The following is a 27,405-nucleotide window of genomic DNA, read 5'->3' as shown; positions in this document are numbered from 1 at the left end:
ACTCACACGCGCCCCAAAGTCTGCTAAAACGTCCGTTTCACTGTGTCTGTTTTAGCTAAGGCATCATTTCCCGATGCATTTGATTATGAATTGTAATATCACTTGGGTTATGCGCAGCGCTTGCAAATGAGTTTCTGCTATGGGAAGACGTATGTCAGAGAACAGAAAATTGGAACCACTTTTCCAACAAGATTAACAATTCCACCAGAACCATGTTGAGAGCCACCCTTAGAATTCCTCCTACATCCGAAATCCTGGCTGGTCTACGCTACATCCTAAACTGATACCATTATGGAGTGCGATCCCCCCGCCCCCGCGCGCCCTCTGCGACAAAAGAGCAGCAAACAAACTAGACTGATGAAGATGGTCCTTCTCGTTAGTCTTTTTTTAATCTCCATGTAGAATTTAAATCGACTCCGAATAAATAAAATACATTCACAATTTTTTTAAGCAATCCCATGTAACCGTGTTTTTCTGTCCCAAATAACGTCTTCCAGACAAAGAAGTTTCTGGTTAGCAGCCCCATATTATATTCGAGACTGCATGGAGGGGGGACCGTCTTTTGATACAGCACAAAATGTGTTACTGTGCTCTGAACAACCTGACACCGCTCAAGAGAAAGAGAGCGCTCTTGAACCTGTCTCTCTCAATAAGAATTTGTCCTACTGTAACGGAATTAAAATATTACATTTTAAGCTCCCCGGGCTGCATTCCAGGACCAAAATGAGATGTAGCGAAGACATTTCCCAGAGCCTAGGTCTTTTTATCTTGGCAATTCAAAGCCATTCCAATAGATGACAAAAGGTGACATTAGTGCATTAATTCAAAGAAACAATAAGAAGGGGGGGTTGCGGAACAGCTGATAAGAAGAGGCAATCATTAGGACATTGGAAGCCAAGAGACTTGAATGACTGAGGTGTTTCTAACGTTAAGTGCTATTGACATTCACAACTGCTGCTATCTTTTTTTAAAAATCCATGGATAATAATGAGACATACAGGGAAATCTGTTTTGCTCTGGAAATACATTGCTAATTGCTTCTGCACGTTTTGGGGAAAAAACTGCTTGAGAGCAATGTATGTACTGAGTGTGTTGGCGCCAATTTCTGATATTTTTCTCTCTCTCGCTCTCTCAAAAAAACCCCGTATAGTTGTTTTAGCTCAAGCTAACCTCCAGTTCCCAGTGAGGTGCAACAAGAACATAAGGGACTATTCCTTCAGGGTGAAGAAAGGACACCGGACATGTAAACACAGCTTATTCCAGGCACCTCAAATACAGAAAGGGACCTGAGTTGAAGCAAAATTCCTTCAGACATTCTAGTGTCTAAGATCGACACCTCATTTCTCTCCATTACGTGTCTTTTTCGAGCTCCTCAGAACAGACGCTTGTTTTGTATCGAATCATTTAAAACAGATTATAAAGTATAATGCCACACAGCAGTTTGCAACAACTTGGGGGGGAAGGGGAGAGAGGGAGGGAAGGAAGGAAGGAAGGAAGGAGGGGAGGTCCTGGCATGCTAGGATCAGCTCAATAATTGCTTGCACCTTCAGGTTAAGTTATTTTCAGGACCCAAACATGTGGTTATTCCCTGTGAGGAGCAAATGTAAAATGCTACCTAGTCAACTTAGTGGGACCTCACTACTTCAATTATAATTTGCTAATTCAGATCTATTGCCTTTAAATATCGAGTTTCAAGGGACTACCATCAATGCAGGCTTAATTTCATCCCACTGATGAAGGGGGTTTATAAAGGTCCCTGCGGTGAAAGCCAAGGGGTAAAATATCAGTTTGATGCTTTCGATAAGAATGTCAAGGTGGCACATACATTATTAGGCGATTACACGTTAGGGCTCAGCACTGTACAATTATATTGTGCTTGCCTGCTTCCGGCAGGATGGGCTCTGTCCTTTCATGCCCTCCGCTCCCAGGGTCGCCAACCAATGCAGAGCAGCGGAGTGGCTCTACCCGGAGCATCGTCTGCCAGTCCTTAATTCGGGAGAGCCCGAGGACAGAGGGGCACTCGTTTATCTTCCCACGGGACGCCAGTTGCTGAGGTTATGGTGTTTGGGGTGGATCGCCTCCAGGCACGTGTAAGAAGGTATTCTAAGGGCAGCCTCATGTGTTATATAGGTGCAGATCCATTTATTACATACAACCAAGGTAATATTTTTTTCCAGCTTGGAATAATTCTCAAGTGTACTTCAACGCGCGTCTTGATTAAAAATCCTCTTTCCAGCGAGGGTAGAGGAGTTTCCTTCTCTTTAATCTTGGGACCTAAGCCTTAGTGACATTGGTTTAGAAGCTATAGGTAAACCAAAGGACCCCTAAAGGCCATGGGAAAAAAACGAGATTCGCTTACAGAGCCTAAAAACTATAGAATAAGACGGGAGCTGAAGTCAAACGCTTGGGAAATTGAACTTCCTGTGAAGCAGGAACCTACCACCTACATTACCTGTTTAGATTTCCATTGTGTGCTGTCCTAACACGAAAGCAAATGTAACATTAGTGTAGCCCAGGCACATGAGGGAGATAACTGGCGAATCCGCAGCTCCTGAACGCCTGGTAAAAGTGGGCTCACAACACCATTCCGATGGTGGCAAAGTTGCCCGACAAGTCATTTGTAAAGCGAAAGTCACATATAAAACCGATGTTTGTTTACAATGTAGACATAAACGATTAATGCAACCTCTTTTCCCAAACTGGCAGGTATTTTCCAAAGGGAGCTGGTATTTTGAAATCCTCCAGTATTAGTTGTCCCCTTCAAAAATAAGTAAATACAAATCTAAACATTAATATACTGTATATTTAAAATCATTTTATATTGTAATTGAGGGAGAAACGTGAGGTGAAAGCCACTCCCCCCCTTTAATTCCAAATCTCTGACGTTAGAGAAACCAACCTTTCCTGGAGCTCTTCGGTAGGCTTTCTGCTCCCCTCTCGATTTTATTTTGCCAGCAGAAGTTTCTTCATCCTCCGTCTGATCTGTAGCGAGCTAACGACACTTCAGGATGATTCTCTGGACAAGGCATTAGGCGGAATGTTTAAATATACAGCCCTAAATTCTGTTTGAAACCCTAGCCCCAGTTCTCCAGCTCTCGCAGTTCAGCCATTTCGGGTGGCTAGGCTTTCTATCATACTAACTGTCATAAACCTAGTCATAATAAGAAAAAAAATACTGTCTGCCTTGCCTGTCTTTCCGAGTTCACGCTGCCAATAGCATGGATATTAGGATTAGGTTGAAAGCTAAACTCTTCCTATCTAAGGTCCGATCGGGTTTAGGGTCGATTTTTGTCCAAGGAGAAACCTCCTAGGGCCCGACCTATGCAAACATCTTTGCAAGTGAATGAGTAGCTATAGCCAGTGACTTTCTGAACTCAATGGAAACTATCCACCGGTGTGAAAGTTATTCAGGTATTTAAGATTTCGCAACATCGGTCTGTAATCTGGATAATATTTTCAGAAAGCTGGGGGTGTGCATTAAGCAACAATGTTGACAAGGTTTATCTCTCGAAAATAAGAAGACTCACCCTATCGTCAGAGAAAACTTGCATTGTTTCCAAAGGTATAAACAGCAAAATCAACCGCTTGTAGTCTGTTTTACGTAGCATTGACAAAAATGCCTTGCATCTATACATTTACCTTTAGACGGAGCTAAAACAAAACAACGGGAGAGAGGTCTGGGAAAATAAACAAAACTTTAATTACAACCACATGGATATGATTTAGTTAAATACCTACACAGAAGCAGACACCGAGTATTTACTTCCTCACCTGCAAGTTGCAGAAGTTGTTGCTTTATTCTAACAACAAGGTTCAGAACGCATCGGTACTATTTCCTTTGGTGGAACTCTATGGGGAGAGTCTCTAGAATCATAAGAAAAACGCCCAAATAATCTACACAGAATCATCTACCGATTAGAATCACCTCTAGTTTTTCAGAAACTCTCTGGGCAGTGAACAGCCAACTCACAACAGGCTCTGTCCAGGTCACGATAAAAGATACGGACGCTAATTAGCAACATATTTTATTCTTTTAAGCTTGATTTCAAAACTACAGCAATGCCGTAAGCTTTAGGCTGCTCAGATGTTCCTTTTTTTATCTTAATGAGAAAGGTTTTAATGATAGGAACTTGGCGACATGGGTAAGAACAAAAAATAGCTAGAATTTGCTGTGTTTCTCTGGGCGACACAAACGTATCGGGCTTCGGAGTTCAGTAGAACAGATAAAACCTACAGTTCACACATACTCTTGCTTTCCCTGACATTTGTCTTCTTTGTTAATACAGAAAGAGGTGTAACCTGAATCTTTGTTTAGGTTTGGAGGAGAAGCTGTAGCAAACGATGAAGACAGAGCTTTACCAAAAAAAAAAAAAAAAGTTAGCGGTGCCACAAGACTCTTTGCTGCTTTTTTTTTGGTTTTTTTTTTGTTTGTTTTGTTTTAGAGCAAAAATCTGGAGCAGGTTTGCTTGTAACGATAAAGATCTTAACATGTACAGAAGGCGGGTTTTACACAAGGAGGTGAGGCTAGAAAGCCAGCAAAAGACTGCGAGGTTGGTTTTTTTTTCGTTGCGAGGTTCCACCCACTTGAAAACAAAACTTTTTTTTCTGAAGGGCCTCTCACCAGTGAAGTTGGGAACAGGATCTTAAGAACAGCCTTGCAAGTAGTGGCAACAGCCGGGCCTTTGGAGTCTTTATTTTTTCCCACCCTTTAAAGGTGCTTTTGTGTTTTCTCTGCCGGTGGAAGCGCTGCCCTTTCTGGAGTTGGTATGTGATAAGAGGTCCTAGCAGTGCCATGTATTGGAAGAGCGATCAGATGTTTGTGTGTAAACTGGAAGACAAGGACATTCCTGCGCTTGGTATTTCCACTGAGAAGGTGAGCTGATCCTCCGCAAAACCCAGAAGCGCTGCCGGGAACGCGAGTGGTCGGTTTCTCAGAGATGCAGGCTAATGTTACCAACCTTCGGGCGACATAATTTTTCGAGTTTCTTTAGACGTGGTAGTGGATTATAATTTGCGAAGCACATCTAGATAGCTAAAGTGTACCGCCAGGAAGGAAAAGGCCTGGGGGGGGGAGCGGATTGTTTAGCCTTTAGACCCACTAGGGCTTTTAAATTAGTCTGAATAAATGAACATTTAAATCAGCACGATAACTTGAACACTAAAGCTGTACACTGATACCAGTACTCCTAATTTAAGCCACCAACGCTGTAAAAGTTGGCTATATTAAATAGACCGTAGTTTGGCAAATGTGTACCCACAAAATAGAGACCGAGCCTTTAATATACCTGTGAGTGAGCGAGAGAGAGAGAGAAGGACGCTGTGACTCTATTAACTTGCCTAGGAATATTTAAAGCATTCAGGAGCTCGAGGTTATTTTATGACCAGAGCGAAACTTCCATTTTTGGTTCAAAGCTTAAAAAAAATGATACTGTGAAAATAGTAGTTTTGAGTGGGAAAATTTCCACGCGTAGTGAATATTCAACGCTTAGGGATTTTTAAGCAATATCATCCGCTGGTCAGTAGATTTGTACTAGCTGTGTATATACGAAGATTTAACCTTTAATCTTTATTTTTTTTTCATTTTAAGGAACCAAAAAGTGGATGTTTTCCCCCCTGTAGCTATAGTGTGATTTCAGCAAGCTTGGAAAACTAGGAAGTAACTGTGAGGTCTGTGTATCAAATCACGCACATACCCACATTTTCCGAAACGCAACGTGTGCGTGGAGCTGGGAGGATTTGTGTAATAGCGCTCCCGATTGTATGGCTTTAAAAAAATGCTGACCCGCGATTGAGCAAAGGTGCGATTTTTTTTAATGGCACCAAATTAAATTCAGCTGGATATTTTCCATTATTCGATCCGCTTTCTGCGCCGGTTAAAAATAATCCTTTAGGAGCTCAACTGTTGTCTCTTATTGAGCTCTTAAGTGGCAATTTACACCTTAAAGAAACGAGTGCAAGTCACTGGCGGCTCTAATTGCAGCAAGTTTACCAAAGAGCCGCTGGCTCCCTTGACTCCGAAGCATTTTCATTCAAAGCGTCACTGGAACAAACACCAGGCTGCTGAAATCCCGCTGTAATTAGCTTTCAAGTGTCCCATTAAAGCTCTCTCCCTTTGGGGTTCTCCGGCGCGGGGGCCGCTCTGCACGGCCCAGCCTTGCCCTTTTAATTGCAGTTATTAAAGAAATAACCCCCCCTCACCCCGCCCGGCTGGAGGAGGAGAAGGGGGGAGGGTATTAACCTCCTGCCCCCACCCCGGGGGTCAGGCGCGCTCCTGGGCCAGCCCGGAGCTGAGCCCGCGGGCATCGCCTCCGGCTCCAGGTGGCCTCATCAGCCCCCCGCCTGGGGAGGAGCTGGGGGTGGGGGGCTGCGGCGCGCTCAGCTCTCCCGTTTCCCCTGCAGTGCCCGGGGCTCATGGCCGAGGAGTGCGGGAGAGCGGCGGCCCTGGCGGGGGGAAGGCGGCGGAAGGGCGCCGGGGCAGGGGCGCTGGTAAGTGACGGCGGGGCAGGGGGAGAGGGCGGGCGGCGCGGGGCGCTCCGAGCGCGCTAACAGGCCCCCCGCTCTCCCGCAGGTGAGCCCCGAGGCAGCAGGGGACGAGGACTCCTGCTCTTCCTCCGCCCCGCTGTCCCCCTCCTCCTCGCCCCGGTCCATGGCCTCGGCCTCCGGCTGCGCCCCCAGCAAGTGCCTGTGCAGCAGCTGCGGCCTGGAGATCGTGGACAAGTACCTGCTCAAGGTGAGTGAGTGCGGGCGGGCGGGCCCCCGAGCGCGCGGCTGGCTTCACCTCCCCGGCTCCAGCTGCCTGGCCTGCAATGCCGCCCCGGGCGGGGGAAATGGGCTTTAGTCCCCTGCGCGCTCCTCTCCCAGGCTGGCGTCAGGCTGGAGGCGAACGCAGCCCCCCTCGATTCCCTGGTGTACAAAGCGCGGGGGAGACCAGTGTGAGAGAAACACCCCGACTCTTCTCAGCCGAGTGTCTGGCTCTTGCGAACTATTGTGTGGGGTGCCCCCCCCCCTTTAGCAACGGGCTTGCTCGGGCTCGGCAGCAAGGCTGGGAATGCGGAGAGCGCCCAGTGAATAATTTCGCTCCCTTCTTTTAAAACCGCCTCTTTCTTTTTATAATGGTTCTTGGGGGATTGCTTCTTTCCCTCCCTCTCCTATCTATATGATGCAAACCTTTACAGAGCTTTAGCGGCCAGAATACAAAGCCTTTTCCATTTGAAATCATATCAGGAATTTGACTTAGGAGACTATCGACTTTTTTGCTTTTACTTCAAACAATTCACCATGTGTGTCTTACGATCCACAAAACCTAAAACACTGAGTTCCAGATTCTTTGCCCGCCTATCTTCACCTTGAACTGTGCCATTCTGGAAAAGATAACTTTTACTAGCGGTCTATAGTTAAATTTGAAAACACTAAAATACTGTCCTCTTTGTTTTTGCCACCACCCTGTTAAAATCCAGTATGTTCATTTTTCATGGTTTCATATATTGGCCATTTCAAATTGCATCCGTCTAAAACTTTGCAAAATAATACCCGGGGCCGGTGAAATGCTGGCCCTACTGAGGTTAATGGCAAAACTCCCATTGATATAATTGAGTTATCCCTGGTGTCTTACAAAAAATACATGTTAACATTTTGTGATTATGAAGTATTTTAAATAAGCATAATTAATTGAATGGGCAACTCCCATTGTTGATCGAGAACTAGTTCTGAAAATACATAAAAACAAGTACATCAAAAGCACATGGCTGCTAATATGGGAACCTCTGTGAGTAAAGTGCCAACCAAACTATGTACCTATACTGTGAAAGTACCAGGAAAAATGAATCCTACACTTTGATTTCAGTCTGACTAATGAGTAACTGTTAGAGAGGGAGTTGTAAATTCTCAACACTTAATACAAAATAATATAGTATCTAGTACAGAACAATCTCTCCATAAGCCATACTATTTATATATGAGTTTTACTGGTTTCACTTCAACCACAAATACTGGGGTGCTTAATTCACAATCTTGTTCCTTGTTAGTGCGGCTGAGTTATGCAAAGTACAGTAACCCCTCATTTAATATCTGTGGAGCTGCACTACCAAGCATACTTTGTAAGTGATGAATGACATGTGGGTAATGTGGTACAAATCACCAGCCACTAACCTGAGTTTGGATAGGATTTGTTCAAGGGAAAACCAATGGTCTGAACTTCATGGAGTTTAACGTGCATATTCACAAAGCAAAATACCACACTATTGGTGATCTCCACCCACAACTTAGGCCTTGTCTAGAACAGACAAAAGGTTGTTTAGCAAAAATATTTCAAGTAATACTATAAATGTAGGAGCATTGAGTGTAAACAGAATTTAAAGTCTTAAAAATATATTCTCTGCTCACAGTTGGCCCAGGAGTTGTAGTGGATTTGAACAGGGAGCTGCACAGATATGGAAGTTCTGTACAGTCTGTCTGCATTATGGATGACTTAATTTTGCCTGATGAAAATTGCCTCATCCTTGACACACATTCTATACAATTGTTCCTCATCCACTCCCCGAAAATACTGGCAGTCTGGGCATTTTATTTTCCGATATTTGTCCCTGATCCTGCAGACGTATGTTCTTAACATTACATGTGAGTGCAGTCTCATTGCAGCCAATGGGACTACTCCCATGTGCAAAGTTAAGCACGTGAGTAAGTGTTTGCAGGAAGTGGGGGGCTTTAGTTGAAAGGCAAACTGTTGATGCTACTTGGAGAGAATTCTAGAATTAAGTGTTTTGGGAATTCCAGGAATATGTTGCCTCAGGAAACACTTTCTTTAAAAATAAGTTAGTAAGCTGCTCAGGCCACGGGCAGTTTCTTTTTCCTGCCCTGTGTTATGCCAGTTACATTGTCAGTAGCTAATAAAAAGACATTTTGTGCGTTTTGACATTCTAAAGGGAAAGTTGCTTTTCAGAAGTGTTCTCGAGCTATAGAAATAAGTTAAATCTCTTGGGCTGGTTTAGTAGCTTCTGCAGCGGGAGAAGGAGCTACATTGCACTGGAGCAGTATTACCAATCTCAAGCATTCAAAAATCATGAGTCAGACCTTAAAAGATCAAGAGACTGGTTACGAAACCACAAGACTTATTTAAAAAATAAAACTTGCGTTTTTCATTTGCTGTCTGGGTTAGAGCCTTTAGGATACCCTGGGTTCTGGGTTCGAGGCTTTTGGGTGCACTCAGGTCAGGATATCCTGTTTTTGTCTAGCCTCAGGGCTGTGAACAAGTTACCTATCATTTTTTTAAAAAGTCACTTAATCAGCTCCATAAATAAACAACCACTTACCCAACACTCTCAAAATGTTGTCGGAACAGTTAGCACTGCTCGAGGCATTTTACCTTTTTCTGTTCGCCCTTTCAATTCAAACGTTGTCTTGAGGGTTGGAGGCATAAGGGTAGGGGATGTATATTGTATATTTATGTTGCTTTATTATTCATTGGGTTTAGATAGAGGGAAAAGTAGCTGGAAAGAATCTCACTTTGTCTTTACTTCTAGGAAATCTCCCCCCCTCTCCTTTTGAGAACATTACCAAAAAAGGTTCATAAGTGGCTCAGGTATGGTGGGATTGGAATTAGAACCCAGGTTTACCAACTCTGACTCCCGGTGATGCTCTGCATAAATCACTTAACCACTCTGAGCATCAGTTTTCCCCTGTCTGAAAACTACAGAATTTGCAATTTAGGTAGAAGCTGAATATAGTTGCAAATATGAATAGTCTGTACCACTTGCATGAGAGGGTTTTAAATCGATGTTTATATCTAGTGGTCCATGCTACTCAGATGTCTGACTCTTTCTATTCCTATCTACAGTGTGAAACTGAAACATTGCTGACAGTGGTTGTTACCAATGGGTCTCCTAAATCAATGTTCACTATGTGGTTAAATAGGAATGTAGATTGGACAAGACTATACTGAGAACAATTAAAGTGCGGTATGCCCTTTCTACAGGAGAGTGCTAGCAGCATGATAATTAGGCTATGGGCTGTTGCCAGAATTTTAAGCATCATGTTGTTTAAATTTGTCCTGTGCAGTTTCATGTGACATGGGGCTTAACACTAGCAGCTCATCTACACCAGGGTTTACTAGTAAAGCCAAAACCATTGTTGGCAATAGTGGGAAATACTTAGTACAGACCATTTTCCTGGAACCATTGAGGCTTGGTTCAGCCCAGATGCTTTTGTTCCACCTCCACTAGTAGTATAACCATTTTCAACCTGGCTTGGGAGGATCAATTGCTGACAGCCATTATCAACAGGGCAGTTTCTTACCATGGACAAGGATATTGAGAGGTGTAGATCAGCATTAAATTGTGATGTACTGATAAATCTGTTAATTTGCTTTGTCTTTGTTTCAATAAAGACTGCTGCCAATATGATTATATATTGAGAGAGAATGCTGGACAATATGCAAACAACTTTACATTTTAGTATAATTGGCTGGAGTTTTTCTCCTCAAAACATCCTTCATATGCGTGCATTATTGTGATGTCAACTACGACTCTTAGGGTAGCATTCTGATCTTTGAGTAAAGATGCAACACTATTTATATCAAATCTGCTGTATGCAGCAAACAGATTTTGAAGATCTCATTGTTTGAGGTATCTGAGATTGGACATTTCTGATCTAGTTTGTTGTTTGGTTGCCACTTTCATTAAAATGTTGTATTATCCATAATATTATTACTTATCATAACTGGGAGTCCTTAACATTCAGTGTTGGTTTCTGACCAAATTAATTTATTGTCCTTGCAAATATTAAATGAGACCAATGTAGAAAATCTGTTCTACACTTTATCAAATAATAAAAATGCACAATACTAACATTATAGACAAACAACTTGTATTTCTAAAACATTAGACTATTGACGATAAAAATTTATAGAGCTTGTCAGAATTGTTGACAACCTACTAATCACTTTCTGTGATTAAAGGGTATGTCTACACAAGTGATACAGTAGCACAGCTGCAGTAGCACTGTAGTTTACACACTTGCTACAGCGACAAAAGGGGTTATTCTATCACTGTAGAATTCTTCCATCAACCCAGCTGCATCTACAGGTTAGGGAGGAAGAAGGGGAGGAGTAAGATCAACTTAACCACATCACACAGCACATGACATTTTTCACAGATCTGAATGACTTACTTAGGTTGACCTAAGTTTTAGGTGTAGACCAGACCTAAGTCAAACAGCATTATAGATTTTACATTCTGAACTATAGAAACAATGGTTGATAAATCCCCTAGACAATTTGGAAATAAGTCCTAAGCTGCTTTGAAAATCTTAGCCCATAAACTTAATTACAAGAGTGCAGACTCAACTGGTAAAACACAGCTGAGATGTAATTCATGGCTTATTTTATTTGGCAAATGTTCTCTGCACTTAAATCTCAAAGCACTTTATATATCAATTGAATTTTAGTGCTTTCTGTTAATGGGATCTCTTTTGCAGATAGGGGAACAGACAGAGGTACCGAGGTTAGATAATTTTTCCAAAGTCACTTGAGGCCAAATTCTGCTTTATTACTCAGCTGGTGTGAGAGCAGAACTAAGCATAAGAAGTCCATGTTGGTGCCAGAAACAGAACCCAGATCCCCTGCTTCCCATTATTATGCTTTGAACACAAAACCACAGAAGCTCATACTGAGGATTTCTATTAACTTTAAGCATGGTTCTTAATTGACATAGATGAAATTTGGAACATTTTATAGAATCCTAATGTGTTGCCTTAAAAAATAAATATAAACTTTGATTATGTATGGTATATGCTGATAGTCTGCGGTACATATGGCAAAAGTATAGACTTTTGCCTCCCTATTTACATAAATCAAAAACACTCCTTCACAGTTTGTGCTACCAAATTGGTATGTCGTCTTCTTTCTCCCTTTCATAGGTAAATGATCTCTGCTGGCATGTACGCTGTCTCTCGTGCAGCGTTTGCAGAACCTCTCTAGGAAGGCATACCAGCTGCTACATCAAAGATAAAGATATTTTCTGCAAACTTGATTATTTCAGGTACATCATATGACTCTCTTAAAAATGGAGCTAATTTTTCTGGGGCAACAAGTGAATGAGACACCCGGACATTCACTTAGGCTGGTATTTAGGTTGTCTTTTGCCTTCACTAGTTTCAATAGTCATTATGCACCAGAGCCTCAATTTCCTTAAGAAGGGTTTGGGGAAACCTTAAGCAGTTTCTCTAAATGTAATTACATCATAATAGTTTGTAATATATTATTTATTTAATGTGCCATGTTGTGTATATTAACTACAGCATTTATGGAAAAGATCCCTCACTGTTGAGGCCCTTGAGGCAACTAAACCATCCACAATAGAAGTCAAGGCCCTTGCAATAATACAGATTCTAAAGTCATCAGATTAATACTTTCTTTTAATAGTGCTGGTTCAAGGCTACAAAGTAGAGCTGTGATGTTCTATTCCAAGAAAAAGTGGATATAATTCCTTGTAACACACGCAAGACCCTTAGGACACCATAGAAAAGTACTAATTTTTTTAAAATCCTATTTTACTGTTTTGTATCTCCATGCAACCTGTGAACAGCATGTTCCCATAATTTTAATATGTTGATTTATGAGCAGTTGGTTTCGGAGGTGTGGTGGCATGCAGGGCAAGATTAGGGTATGATTCTGTGAAATGTGGATTATGGTAACTCGTACTGGCTTCAAAGGGAATTGAGGAGAATTTGCAATTGACAAAAACAGGAGTGAAGTCCTGGCATCTTTTCGAAGTCAATGGGAGCTTTGCCATTGACTTCAGTGAAGCTAAGATTTCACCCCAAATCCAAAGCAGGTAGGGAATATTCAACCATGAAATAAACTGATCATCTGATGACCGCTCTAATACCAAAAGAGAATAACTTAAACTAAATAGTAATTTAAAATCTACTGATGGGTGCTTAGCCCTTTTGTAAAAACTAAGCTAGTTCAGATTTTTTGGATCCTCAGTTTAAGCATCCATTTTGGAAGATATTGGTGTCACACGTAATCCTAAAGAATAAATATCCATGCTTATAATAGATGTATTCTAGTCACTATTTTCCTCTTGAAAATACAGTGAGATTCTAATGGAAAAATATTTTATCTCTGTATTTTAGATAAAGTTGGATATTTGAAATTCTTCTAAAGATCATAACAAAATTAGATGCTGTACTTTTTTCCCTTTGTTATTTCCTGGAATCTAATCTCTTTCCCTCTAGAAGCATTCTAGATATATTTTCTCTGTTTTAACTTTCAGTTAGCAGTTGAACTATGTAGTTAATTAAGGCCCAAATTATTTGGGCAATGTGGAATATATTTAGATAACTGGGAGGTCATAGAACACTAGATAAATAGGACAGGGAGACAGTTGACAATGGATTAAAAGGGGTATTTAGACAGCGGCGGGGTAAGTGACTATTTGATTTCACTTCAGTGATTAAATGAATACATTTTGCCCTCTGACTTAAGGAAAGTATTAAATTTGTAATTGGACTGTAGCCCTGTTTTAAAAACAACTAGATGCAAACTTTTAAAATTGCTTCTCCAGAAAAGCAACGTAAATTCTACCATCATCTAACCAATGAACAGAGTCAGTGCACTTACTACGAATCCCATGGACTGTTTCCCAATCAAATTGTCCCTAATTTTCCTAGGGTGGTGATCATGTTTTAGATTATTATTTCTGTGACTTAGCCTTTTGTTTTCCCTTCTTTGCCATAGGCGGTATGGAACCCGTTGTTCTCGTTGTGGTAGGCACATCCATTCTACTGACTGGGTCCGAAGGGCTAAGGGAAATGTGTATCACCTAGCATGTTTTGCCTGCTTCTCCTGCAAAAGACAGCTTTCCACTGGAGAGGAGTTTGCTTTGGTTGAAGAGAAAGTCCTTTGTAGAGTACATTATGATTGTATGTTGGACAATCTAAAAAGAGAAGTTGAAAATGGTAATATACTGCTTTTATTAAATTCCTAGTTTGACTCTCATTTAGCCTTAACTAAATTTGCTGCTATTTCATCTTTTATAAGAAAAGCAGTACTCTAGCTTTATTAAGGATAAAGGTGCATGCATTTCAACTAAAATAATGTTCAAACTACCCAATATATTTAATTCTTTTATTCTAATATGTTCAACTCACTTTCTATCGTTCTGAAGAAAGCAAAGTAAAATATGTCTAGCTTATCCAGTTGGTCTGTGACACTGTAGATGTAATGCTGGACCAAATCCTGCTCTCCCTTATGTCAGTGAAATCTGGATGTCCATGGAATTGCTCCAAATTAATACCAAAGTAATTTTGAACAAAACAGGACCCATTGTACAATTCCATAATAACCAGCTAACAAACATTAGAAATCTTTTCCAGAATAGTGTGACTTATGACTAATATCATTCTGAATCATCAGTATACAGAATTTTTTTTTCTACATCAGGGAATGGGATTAGTGTGGAAGGAGCATTACTAACGGAACAAGATGTTAATCATCCGAAACCAGCAAAAAGAGCTCGGACCAGCTTCACAGCGGATCAACTCCAGGTAGAGGCAGCATTGTGAGCACTGAAAACTGACACAGTTCAGAAATGCATAAAGATTTTATGCAATGAATGACTACAAATTGATTTAGAGAATAGTTTGCTCAGAAGGAACTATATTTATGTTCTAAACTATTTAACAAATTCTCACGACATGGCATGTTTCTGGAATACTTTGTTAGCTTTAGCAGTTTAATATGAAATAGTTACTCCTCTAGCTTTTTGTTTCCCTCAGGGCAACTAGTAATTGTGCAAAGTGGAAACCAAAATGTTGATCTAGTATGACTGCTTGATGAAATCCATTTAATCGGACATTTATATCACTATGCATAATTACAGTAAAGAAAAAATATCTTCAGAATTATGTATTATGAAAAAATATACAAAGGAAATGTACTTCATATGCCTTCTCAGGACACTAGTGTGTTGGAGTTTTCGATTTAATTATACCACCACAATCAGCCTTTTAATGACCATCAAGATTGTGTCCTCAGAACTGGAAAGTATTATGTTCACATCAGCATAAACGGGAACTCTCAGGTTGGCTCCAGTCAAATTAACCCTTCCTTATTTTATATGGTGTGTGTGTGGGGGGGGTGGAATAATTGAACTTCTTTCTGATGGTTTGTCTTTTGTGGAGGAAGGACCAATCTCTCTCTGGTATGCTTAAGTATACTGAAGATTGTAAATATATGTGACCTATAAAACAAGTATTGATGACTGTTAAATGAATATTCCTTGCTTTTTCTCCCCACCCCCTTAATAAGTGACTTTTCCAAAACATTCAGATCTTGACTCTACCTATTAAAGCATATTCTCCTCTATATTTAAGAGTGGAATATTGGTTTATTTTTTTCAGACACTTCATTTCACTACTCAGCGCTACCTGTTTTAGGTCAAAAATATATTTTCATAGAGAGGGTGGGGTTGGGGCAAAGTTAAATACTGAAAGAGTGTATTTGAAACTTAAGCAGTGTGAGAATATCATGGTCACAATTTACTCTTTTGGTTTGGACGTACTGTATAGTATGAAGCATTTTCCAACATCCCTCTATACCAGCTCAGTCAGTGGATATACTTCTTATGATGAAGAGATGGGAGACTCTGCGTGTTGTGGGGGCTGATGAATCAAAACTCTTGTGTGGTCAAGTCTGCTCTAAAGGGGGCTGGCTGGCTGAATCTCCTCTGTCACTAGCACTTCCTCCTGCATCATGACTGCCTTGATTATGGCCCACTAAGATGTACAGCTTTGGACCTAGTCTCTGATGTGAAGTTGTCCACTGGTCACTATCCCCCATGAAAATAAATAGCTTTTCAGTCATGGAATAGTTCAGATCAGTTGATCTTTGAGGAAAAACCTGATTTGGCCTTCTCAAGACACAAATCTATGACCAGTGTCAACCCAAACATTACAGGGGTAACAGCAGGAATAGACTCCAGCTCCTACAGGCTACAAAGGTGGCATCCCTTTGTGTCCCATTTCATATTTGTGCACATGGTGTAACACACTTTTCGTTTTTCATTCTGAGTCATCACTGAACATTTAGGGCCTTGTCTTCTGTGGTGACTACCAGAATCACCAAGACAAAATGGTAGTCCTTACTGTGTGTCTCTCTCCCTGCATAGAGAGATTCTGTCATCCCTGACCTGACTGATGGATTGCTGCAGGTAGAATCAGAAGCATATATGTGCCTGGTACAGAGTAGGATGCAGTTTTTTTCTGGGAACTCTGTCTGGGTGACAAATTGAAGCAAATGACTGAGAATCTTTTTCAGCTCCAGTAATTCATGTCTATCTCAGCAGAGGCGGCTCTGTGTATTTTGCCACCTCAAGCACAGCAGTCAGGCAGCTTTCAGCAGCATGCCTGCGGGAGGTCCGCCGGTCCCATGCCTTCGGCGTACCCACCATCAAATTGCCACCGAAACCGTGGGACCGGCAGACCTCCTGAAGGCATGCCACCGAAGGCAGCTGACTGACTGCTGCCTTCACGGCGACTGGCAGGCCGCCCCCTGCAGCTTGCCACCCCAGGCACGCGCTTGGTGTGCTGGTGCCTGGAGCCGCCCCCGTATCTCAGGTCAGGTCTGATACTCAGGTCAGCAAGATGTTTCTTTTGCAGACTCAGTTTCTGAAACTGAAGATACAATCAGTTCCCTAACAGTGCTTTACTGTTATAGTCTAGTGTGTTCTTATTGGTGGTTTGGATTTTTTAAAGAAACAGCCTGATATAGTGTGCTTGGCAAGCTTTTTACATGTAGTAACTCTTAAATTTGGCTTCTCTGCTGCCTTGATCTGAGTTCGCTCTGGCCAGCCTATCCTCCTTCCTTGGTAGATGTAAAAAAAGAGTATTCAGTAGGAATTGTCCCTAGAGCAGCCCAATAGAGTGGTAGTAGTGGACATGAAGCATTTAAGCCAAGGCGTAGTAATGTGGCAGTTGGCTTATGGTGGAGACTGGTCTCTCAGTCTGCTGTCAAAAACCCACTTTGCCATTTCTGCCCCAAGTTGAAGGAGTAGGCAGTGATAATCCAAACAGAAGTGCAATATGTAGACTGTATATATCAGCAATGTGGGGGAGGAGGGAACAAAGAAGTATCTTGTACTCTTCTTCTTGGCAAGAAGAAATTTCCCTTCTCTTGCTGCTATTCACACTTCTAAGATTCTGAAATCCAAAGCAACTGGCTGAGCTGGAGCCAGAACCCACCAAGAGAATAGGAATCGCACTAATCAGCGCACCTTCTGAATTGCTGCAAATGAAATCTTTAAGCCCCCTCTCAGGTTAAACTGATGGTATCCTACTTCCTCAGGATGATATAGAGGAATGTTCTTCAGGTTTCAGGGCCCATTAGATTTAGGATTGAATGACTTTTGCTGTCCAAGTCAACTTTAGCGTACTTTGCTCTTAACCTCGATGGGAAGACCCTTTGTGAAGATTGCATTTTCTAAATTTAGCATTGTCCTTGGCTTCTGGAGTTAATGCTTCTTTCTAAATCACCACCTCTACCTTAGATATGATCTTTTGATCTGGGCTCAGATTTTTCTATCCCACCTGGCCCTGCTTGGTCTTTCCTCTTGGGTCAGAAAGCTTCTCTCTGGAGCCATGAAAGAACACATGCAGTGTTATCTTTATATCAAGCGTATTAAGGCTTCCTTCTATCTAAATCGAAAGAAAACAGCTTCTAATGCTTCACCGTCATCTCTGGTTTTAAAACTGCATTGAAGCAGCACTTGGTGGCAGGTATAGATAGCTTTGTCTCCTAGTCAGAATAATTTGACAAGTGCTTCTATGGAGATTGTGGATGTGGGGAATGTTTCTCTTCCAGAAATATGTAAAGCAACTCCCTGGGTGTGTGTTGCATACCCTTTTATATCACTAAAGAGACCTGATGTGGGAAGCCTCTAGAAATGCATTTATGGAAGTCCAGGCTTATAGATGTTTTAATCCATCCATCTGTTCTTCTCTGGTACCCACCACATGCCTGGTTTGGAATTGGAAGGTGCTTTTCAAGTTCACGCTCAATAAGTGGAAAATTGAGAGGTAGTATTCTCGATCAGCCTAGGCATCCCACCCTGCCATCTCTCGTGTTTGGTGAAGATGGGACTAATTTCTCCCTTAAACTTTTTTATGGAGTTTAATATGAACAGAATAGAATTTTTAATGCGCAGGAAGTCTGAAGAGGTTCATCCAGCTAACTGCCTTTTATAGGAGGAATAACATAGTAATTGACTCTTACGTAGTGCTCTGTATTCAAAGCACTTTACAAACTTTGACTTCACAAGAGCTTTACTTTTTTCCTGTTTCCATCTGCTGGTAGGAGGACTTATACCCACAGTATGGGCTGGCATATTGGGACATGGAGAACCCAATTAACAAGTAAGAAACTATCTCTTTTTTCATATAAAACTCTGAGTGACAGAATGGGTTTTTATTTAAGACAAACTAGAAAATAGCTGCTGATGTAAAATTAGCTCTGTAAATGACCTAAATCAAATTATGGAATAGATTCAGGTTTATAGCTTTGGTTTATGAAATCTTAGAGGGATGGGTGAATTATTAGTCAATTTTCAGTTTTGCTATATGTGGTAATAGAATGATTTTGCCCATTAGATATCTCCACAACCAATTTAAAAGGTAATATGTATAAACCAAAGTACTTTATCAATAAAGTCTCTTATGCTCTTATTCTCTGGGGTCTATTGTTGTTCATACTCAAAGCAAACTCACCGGCAAATCTAAATGCTGGTGTGGGTCAAATGGAGTGGGTAATTATCTGTATCTAAAGTGTTGGACTGGAGAATATAGTCAAGGTGGTATTTCAGGGCTATATGATGTAGTAAATAGGTGATTCTATTTCTAAGGCTGTCCTAAATCTTGATTAAACCATTTCTACTTTGGATTCACCTCTACAAGATGTCAACGAGCTTCTTGCGTGAACTGGAGAGCTAAGAAGAGAACCCGCTAGTTTAGACTGCTTCTAACCTACAAATGTTCCCTTACACACATGAAACAAAAGTGTCATCTAGCAGTACCACACCGATTTACAAATGTCGTCCATGCAGAGCTAGACGGTAACAGGCCTGACCCTTCTCATTGTTTCTAAGAGAAACAGAACATGTGGAAAGGGGACATTAAATGAATATCCAAATTGAGGAGTGTGATTACCTTGCTTCAAAAAAGACAAAACACTTGTGGGCCTCTTTTGTGCCACACTTCTCAATGGAAACAGTGCTATAGTTGCCACTGGAATTTTATGCTACTATCCATAGGAGAGGAATTGGTCCATGATAGGGGTGGCTCTAGGTTTTTTGCTGCCCCAAGCATGGCAGTCAGACAGCCTTTGGCAGCATGCATGCATGTGATCTGCCGGTCCTGCACCTTTGTACCTGCTGCCGAATTGCCACCGGAACGGCAGACCTCCCACAGGCATGCCGCCCTCACAGCAACTGGTACGCCGCCCCCCACGGCTTGCTGCCCCAGGCATGCGCTTTCTGCACTAGTTCCTGGAGCCGCCCCTGTCCATCATATTGGAAATGAAAGAGGAAGTGGTCCATGAAACACGCGGTTTGGTCCATGCTATGAAAAAGTTTGCAAACACGTATGTGTAGGGTGACCAGATGTCCAGTTTTTAAAGAGACAGTGCCCTTTTGGGGGGGACTCTTTCTTATATAGGTGCCTATTATCCCCCACCCCTGTCCCGTTTTTACCAGTTGCTATCTGGTAACCCTACATACATGGCAAATGCATCATTGGTCCCCAAAGTCCAAAAATGAGCAAATTTAGATTTTCCTTTATGCCGCTACAGAGTCACCAGCAAAAGGCCATGCAGTTTCACTTTGTTAGATTAGGAAAATTCTCACACCTTTATAATTGGAGTCCTTTCATATGAAAGGATTCCAAAGTGCTTTACAAACTATACAGTTTGTCTCTGAGCATATGAATTATTTGCCAACTACAAAAATGCAGTCCTCCTCTAAGGGTAAAAAAAAACTGCTCAATGATGCACAGTTTAGGACAGAAAGTGAACATTTATTTTCCAGTTGAAGCTAATGGAGGAATTTAGGCAAAATTAGAACTTAGTCAAGACCCAAGTTAAACTGACATCCGCTTTGGTAAAAGATGCTATTCATTTTTAATGACAAATGATCAGTTTTTCAGTTTTCAAAACATCGCACCATACCACCCTAATCCTATGCTGAGCTATATCTGACATTGCTTAGTGAGATTAGCCTGTAGTAGGTCTGTTATATGCAGCCTGTGTAGTATTCAGAGATGGATTAAAGGTAAATGTGGCATAAACTCAGGACTTCAAAATTATATACATATTTCAGGGCAGCTGGAAAAGGATTAAGTGGGGATCCTCTTTAGAATACAGGACCTAGACTGATTGGTCTTTTTGAACCTGTCAACCAAGGAAAGTTCATTCTGTGCCCCTATTACGTATTCATTGGTCTGCAGTCTATACACTTTATCTAGCAACAACATTTAAGTTAGTCTGCAGTGAATTCTCTGCCATAATCCCTCTCTAGTGCAGTCGTCATACTTGCATTTCTCTCCTCCCCCACCCCTACCATTACTGCAAACCAGAACAAAGAAAAATGCCTCTTCCAATTCTAAGTGTCTGAATGTGGCCATTTTATTACTCTGAGTAAGGGATTATCTTTGAAAATGATGATTTTAAAAGGATAAACGGGGACAACATGCTTGGGAATAAATGCTCTTTAACCCCCTTACACTGATGAAGGGATATGACAATGAATTTGAGAGAAGCCTGTAATCATATCTGATTTGCTAGCACTTGCAATACTTAATTTTTTTTAAAGAAACCAACCTCTTACCTTTTCAGGTTATGCAAGCACAGTTTGCTCAAGACAACAATCCAGATGCACAAACGCTCCAAAAACTGGCAGAAAGAACAGGCTTGAGCAGGCGTGTGATACAGGTGACTGTACTAACTTTATTTCACTAACACAAAGTCCAAGTTATACAAAATCTGAGTTACTCAAAGTGCGTAGTACTGCAAGTAAGAAAATTGCTAATTCCTTAGTTGGAAAGAGATCTAATCTGGTAGTTTAAACATAACTGCAGATCAAATCTTTTGTGCAAAGATTGTTTAGAATACCCATATCTGTTAGATGCATACAGTACATTTTTCATCACTTTGGGTGGGGGGTACAATATACAGACACCTCAATGAGTTTTATGCGTTTTTTTTTTAAAAAAGGCCTCTTCAGTGAATAAGTTATATTGATACAAAATTTGCTAGAGACAAAAATGAAACTTATTGATTTCATTTTTGAGCAAGATTTAATTGCATTTACTCACTTCCCCCAAAGCTGCTGCAATACACTGTACAAACACTGACTAAGATTTAGAGGACATCTGCTGATCAACCTAGATATGGGTTCTGAGCTAAAATCTATCCTCCTGCTATCTAAAACTTAAAGGAAGTTCAAATCCAGAATCAAACTTTGTGTTTGGGGGACCCCCTTCATTAAACAATACCACTATGATCCAACCATAGTGGAAGGGCTTTCCTTTTCACTCATCCCTGGGTTAAAAACTTCACAGAATATTTCTATAAGAATAGCCTGGAATTATAGAAATCAGCCAAAGGGTCAAACTTTTTTTTAAAATGGAGACTAGATTACTTTAAAAAAAAATGCAACCTGGCATACCAAGGATATTTCAACATTCTTGTCAGCAATGTAATGGTGATCTAGTCACAGTTCCATGTGCTCTGTGACACTGAATTCAGCTTCAGCCGAACTATAAACTTGAGGATTTTCTTAAATTAAATGTCAAAATTAAATACAATCAAACAGATTTACATTTTCCTCCTTTTCAGGTGTGGTTTCAAAACTGTAGAGCACGCCATAAGAAACATGTTAGTCCTAATCATTCATCGACTGCTCCTGTCACAGCAGTTCAGCCCTCTAGGCTGTCTCCACCAATGTTAGAAGAAATGGCATACTCGGCATATGTACCCCAAGATGGGACAATGTTAACTGCTCTACATACCTACATGGATGGTAGGTACAGTAACTTACTGTAACTCTCTTCAGATCTAAGTACAAAATATCAATGCTTTCTGTAGGTGAAGCAAGAGGATTTATCAGGTAATGTAAATAATAGTATAGTAAAGAAATCTCACTTCTCATTTCCAGTATTCTCTTTAACATCTCTTAACACCTATTACTAGGGCCCTACCAAATTCACAGTCCATTTTGGTCAATTTCACGGTCATGGGATTTTAAAAATTGTAAATTCTATTATTTAAATCTAAATTTTCACAGTGTTGTAATTGTAGGGGTCCTGACCCAAAAAGGAGTTGGGGGGGCAGGGCAGCTGGGTCGGTGTCACAAGATTTTTGTTTCTAGTGTGTGGGGGGGGATGGGATTGCGGTACTGCTACCTCTACTGCTGCACTGCTGGCTGGGAGTTCAGCTCTGAAGACAGTGCTGCTGCCAGCAGCAGCGCAGAGGTAAGGATGGCATGGTATGGTATTGCCACCTTTCTGCACGGCTGCCTGCAGAGCTGAGCTCTTAGCAGCTGCCACTCCTTGGCCACACAGTTCTGAAAGGAGCAGTGCAGAAGTAAGGGTGGCATGGTATCATATTGCCACCCTAACTTCTGCACGGCTGCTGGTGGGGCGCTGCCTTCAGAGCTGGGCACCCACTCAACAGCCACCACTCTCCAGCTGCCCAGCTCTGAAAGCAGCGAAGAAATAAGGGTGGTGATACTGCAACACCCCTAAAATAAGGTTATGACCCCTCTGCAACTCTTTTAGGTAAGGACCCCCAATTTGAGAAACACTGGTCTCCCCTGTGAAATCTGTATAGTATAGGGTAAAAGTAAATAGAAGACCAGATTTCACAGTTCATGTGTTTTTCATGGTGGTGAATTCGGTGGACCCTACCTATTACCTAGTGCTGTAGCTGTTCCCTTTGTTGTATTAGCATAGCTGAGGATTTGGATCTAAAGATCACTGTGTACTTCCTACATCTGTGGTTTTCAAAGTGCGGGTCGTGACCCAGTACTGGGTCATGGAATGGAAGGCACTGGGTCACGGCAGCTCTGATCAGCACCACCAACTAGGCTGTTAAAAGTCCCAGTGGCAGTGCTGCCTGGCTAAGGCAGGCTAGTCCCCTACCTGTTTTGACACTGTGAGCGGCCAGCAGCCAGGGGGGCCCCTGGGTCTCCATGTGCTGCCCCCACCTGAGTACCAACCAATGGGGGGGGTGCCTGTGGGTGAGAACTCTGCGAAGCTGTTTGCATGCCTCCAGCTAGGAGCCAGACCTGCTGCTGGCCACTTCCGGGGCGCAGTGCAGTCTGGTGTGAGGACGGGTGGGAAGACTGCCTTAGCAACCTCGCTGTGCTGCTGACCGGGAGCCACCTGAGGTAACTCCATGCCCCAATCCCCTGCCTGAGCCCCCCAAACCCAGATCCCCCTCCTGCACCCCAAACCCCTCATCCCTGGCCCCACCCCAGAGTCTGCATCCCCAGACCACAGCCCTGACCCCCTCCTGCAGCCTAACCCCTTGTCCCAGCCCAGAGCCCCCTTCCACACCGTGAACGCCTCATTCCCAGCCTCACCCCCAAACTCTTCATCCCCAGCTCCGTTGGGTTGCAGGCATCAACAATTTTTTCTGGTGACTCAGTTGAAGAAAAAGTTTGAAAACCACCGTTCTACATAATAATAATGCTGGTGATGAGAAATTATATTAAACACACTTGATTTGTTGCTGTTAATTTAAAAATGTAATTATTGCTCATTTTTAGTTAATCTTAAATGAAAGTGTTTAGAGTAAACATTTTTATTTTCCAATTCAGGATTTTTAGACTTTTTTTTTTTTAGTTTTGAATTTGTATTTGAAGACTTGAAAGGAGTACTAGAGATTAGTGGAACATTTAGCAACTTCATTGCAGACTAAGGCTCTCTCTACACTGGCATACAGAGAAACCTGGCTATTATAGTGATCTACAAAGCAGATCATAGGTGCTGATTTCCCTTCTGCCCAGCGGGTGCTCAACCCCTGCCTCTGCACGGCTCTTGCCCCATCCCCATTCCGGTCCTTCCCCAAAGTCCCGTCCCCACCCTGCCTTTTCCCACCCTAGCCCCGTCCCCATTCCGTCTCCATTCCACCCCCTTCCCCCAAGTCCCTGCCCCGGTCCTGTCTCTTCTCCGCCTCCTCCCCAGAGCATGCTGTGCCCCCACTCCTCCCTCTCCCTCTCGAAAAGTCCTAAGCACTGCCAAACAGCGGTAAGGCAGCGGGGGGGGGGGGGGGAGAGCACTGGGAGGGAGGGAGAGGAGCGGGGATGCAGCGTGCTCAGGGGAGAGGGAGCTTCACTGCCAGTGGGTGCTCCAGCCCCAAAGCACCCATGGAGTCGGCACCTATGAACCAGGTTACCAAAATCTAGTTCCAGTTTGTAATGTAGGCTGGATTTCAGTTGTTTCAACACCACACAAATTTGAATCATGTTTATAATTAGGTTAGGGAACAATTGTATTGTAACCAGGTTTCCTGAGATGGTTGCATCTGCCATGTAGACAGGATCAGTCTGCTTCCTTTTCAAGCTGCAGGATAATATGCATGGATGGAAATGGTACTAATAGCTTGTGACCCAGAATGAAGACGTTGGAAACAGTTGTAATGCCATTAAAACTGGCTAGATCCTGTAACTGTGCTAGAGCAATGGTTCTTAACCAGGGATGCGTGTACACCTGGGGGTACTTAAGTCTTCCCGGGGTACTCAACTCATCTAGGAGTGTGGGTTTTTTCAACTTGAGGGTTGCAGCCACAGGGGGTCATGGGATGGGTTTTGGTGGGTTGCAAGTGCAGGGTTGGCATTAGGGGATGACAAGCAGGGCAATTGCCTGGGCCCCACAAAGTTAAGTTACATGCTTCAGCCCCGGGCGGCAAAGCTTTTTCTTCAGACAAGCCTCATAAGTGAAGAACAAGTTTAAGTATCACACTGAAATATATTTATATTGCAGTCTATTTATAATTTTATGGTAAAAGTGAAAGTAAGCAATGTTTCAGTAATTGTATGCTGTGACACTTCTGTATTTTTGTCTGATTTTGTAAGCAAGTAGTTTTTTTAAGGAAGGTGAAACTTGGGGCATGCAAGACAAATCAGACTCTTGGAAGGGGTACAGTAGTCTGGAAAGGTTGAGAACCAGTGTGCTAGAGACGAGCCCTTGCTGAGGTTAGTGAAATTAGTGCAGCTCCCTTGTGGCACAGTCGTCATAGTACAGTGTCTTTCTTTTTTTACTAGCTTGCAATGTTTTCTACTTTCAATGCAGTTGACCAATAAATCTTTCTATTTTTTAGCTCATTCACCTACAGCACTTGGACTCCAGCCCTTGCTACCCCATTCAATGACACAACTGCCAATAAGTCACACCTAATTCCTTTCTTTCAGGGATAAAAGCTAGTAAGGATGTACTCTTAAGAGTCATTTATTGTGTACTAAAATATCGTTGAAAAGATATTAATGTAAATTTTTTATTTAACATCCAAAGCATTTTCAAGACCATTTTGCTGCCCAAGTACGTAAGTATAGTTGGCCTGCAAGACACTTTTATGGATTCTGCATAAATAACTATATGTTGTTTACAAGGCTTATTAAACACCTTTTTTGTATTGTCTGGAAGTAGTCCACTCTAGTTATGTATTTGTTAATTTATTCATCATCAAGAGCACTTTGCCTAAAAGAAAGGACTGATAATTGTGCAAAATGTTTACAATTCTTTGTGAAATTGTAGTTTATCATTAGTTTGTATCTGTAAGTTATTGTTATAAAAAGTATTACCTGTATTTGAGTTATATACAGCCTATACTTTAAAGCTTATGTCTGTGAGTTGGCAAAATAAATTTCATTTGCAAATATTTTCAAATGAGCTGAATAAACCCTCTGTTGCAGCATGCTAAACAAACACGTTATTGTGTTTCTGGTTGAAGTATGAGTAATTATAAAGGATAGCATAGTTTTAATCTTCAATTTTAAGACAAGGCCCCTTGTACAAGTAGGCACATTAGACCTAAATGATGAAGCTAACTTCAGCCTTCCCCAGGATTATGCAGCAATGTTAATTAACTCAAAAAATCTTTTGATAAGCTTACATTGTTTGAAATATTTCAAACATATTCCACAAAATGAAACTATAACTAATGTGTACCTGCACTGCAGAGCACGATACTGCCCAGTATCCTCTGTGGAGAGGGGGAAAAATACTAGGTAAACCTTTTTGGGTGGGGAATGAAGAACTGTTCAAAACAAACTTCTTATACCATGTGTGAAGTAAATGAGAAACAGCACAGACCCTATAGTCTGGTTTAGGAGGAGGATATTGCTGAAGCAGCTCCTAGTGTTGACTTCAGTGGTCACCATCTCATTGAAGTGAAACAGTGTTAGCTTCAGAAGCTCACACCCAAGTCAAAAGGCTCTGGGGAGGGGGAATTCACATTTGCTGCTGCTATTGTTTGAGCAACTGTCTATATGCAAGGCTAGAAAAATGATGGCGTGGATGCTGGCAGTTCCAGCAAGACTTCAAGCTTTGCAGGGCAGCCACTGCCTCGTGCAGGCCTCCCCTTGAGCATGCAAATTCTGCACCCTGTTCTGCCACTAGTTTTGGAATTTCTCTAGCTGGCTACCATCTTTTTGTCTGGTAGCATTGCTGAGGAGCTCTCCCCTCATAATTCAAGCCCTCATTATGGCCTGGACTGGGAAGTGCTTGCTTCCCTGAAAGAAGGTCTGGCCTTTGCAGTCACTGGTGTTCAGTTGCCCTTACTGCTGTATTCTCATTCTGGAAAGATCTCCCCCTTGCTGCTTCCTGCTATTGGAAGGGCAGTAATGTGGGAGCTGTAGGCACAGAAAATTCACAAAACTTCTCTGTGGGAAGAAACAGAAACATTGACAAACTCTTCGTAGAGACACTTGTCCTTCCTCCTTTGCCTAGTTTCTCCCTATCGTCTTTCCTGCACCCACCTTAAACCACTACTCACCTACCCTAAAATGTCATGAAGTTGATGCTGTGTAATACAGACAAATCATGACCCATAAATTTATAGTATTCAACATACCAGTTTTTAATGTTAAAAGGGAGTTATGCTTTTTTAAGGTGCAGACTTAACTTTTGCACAAATACTTAAGCTGTTTGTGTTAATATTCTACTTCAGTATCTGAGAAACTGAGGACTTGATCCTGCACCATTGAATTGTACAGGAGCAGGAGTAGGCTCTGGGCAACTGTGTTTTCTAGTCACCATACAGACAAGTGGAGGGGAGGGGAAAAGTCATTCCCTAATCTGAAAATCTTGCAATCTTAATCCAAATAACAGGGGGGAGGGAAAGAAGCTTGCAAGTTTGTT

The 27,405-nt window shown here is 41.9% G+C and overlaps 1 protein-coding gene and 1 long non-coding RNA gene across 7 annotated transcripts; one reads left to right on the top strand and one right to left on the bottom strand.

Moving 5' to 3' along the window:
* Positions 1-317: 317 nt before the first annotated feature.
* On the bottom strand, positions 318-3,995 carry LOC120370946. Of its 2 annotated transcripts, none has more exons than XR_005584074.1 (4): positions 3,772-3,995; positions 3,528-3,677; positions 2,900-3,016; positions 318-2,758 (listed from the first exon to the last, which is right to left on the bottom strand). It is a non-coding gene; the product is annotated as an uncharacterized LOC120370946 (long non-coding RNA). The 2 variants fall into 2 exon arrangements; XR_005584075.1 differs by having other exon boundaries at positions 3,528-3,651.
* Positions 3,835-25,924, top strand: LHX8 (LIM homeobox 8). 5 transcript variants are annotated; one of them, XM_039486312.1, is made up of 10 exons: positions 3,835-4,142; positions 4,745-4,873; positions 6,400-6,486; positions 6,569-6,730; positions 11,911-12,032; positions 13,736-13,956; positions 14,441-14,544; positions 20,879-20,974; positions 21,881-22,064; positions 25,367-25,924. In XM_039486312.1, exons 2-10 carry the CDS (start codon positions 4,793-4,795, stop codon positions 25,441-25,443), a joined length of 1,134 nt encoding a protein of 377 aa, XP_039342246.1. In that variant the 5' UTR covers positions 3,835-4,142; positions 4,745-4,792; the 3' UTR covers positions 25,444-25,924. The 5 variants fall into 5 exon arrangements, with proteins under 5 accessions (XP_039342246.1, XP_039342245.1, XP_039342249.1 ...); XM_039486311.1 differs by lacking the exon at positions 3,835-4,142 and adding an exon at positions 4,156-4,518 and having other exon boundaries at positions 4,612-4,873; XM_039486315.1 differs by lacking the exon at positions 3,835-4,142 and adding an exon at positions 5,588-5,798 and having other exon boundaries at positions 4,156-4,873.
* The last annotated feature ends 1,481 nt before the right edge of the window (positions 25,925-27,405 follow it).

This window comes from Mauremys reevesii, linkage group 8 (assembly GCF_016161935.1).
Source record: "Mauremys reevesii isolate NIE-2019 linkage group 8, ASM1616193v1, whole genome shotgun sequence".
Classification (NCBI taxonomy): domain Eukaryota; kingdom Metazoa; phylum Chordata; order Testudines; family Geoemydidae; genus Mauremys; species Mauremys reevesii.
Note: the sequence above shows the minus strand (reverse complement) of the source record. Positions and strands in the feature narration are given on the sequence as shown.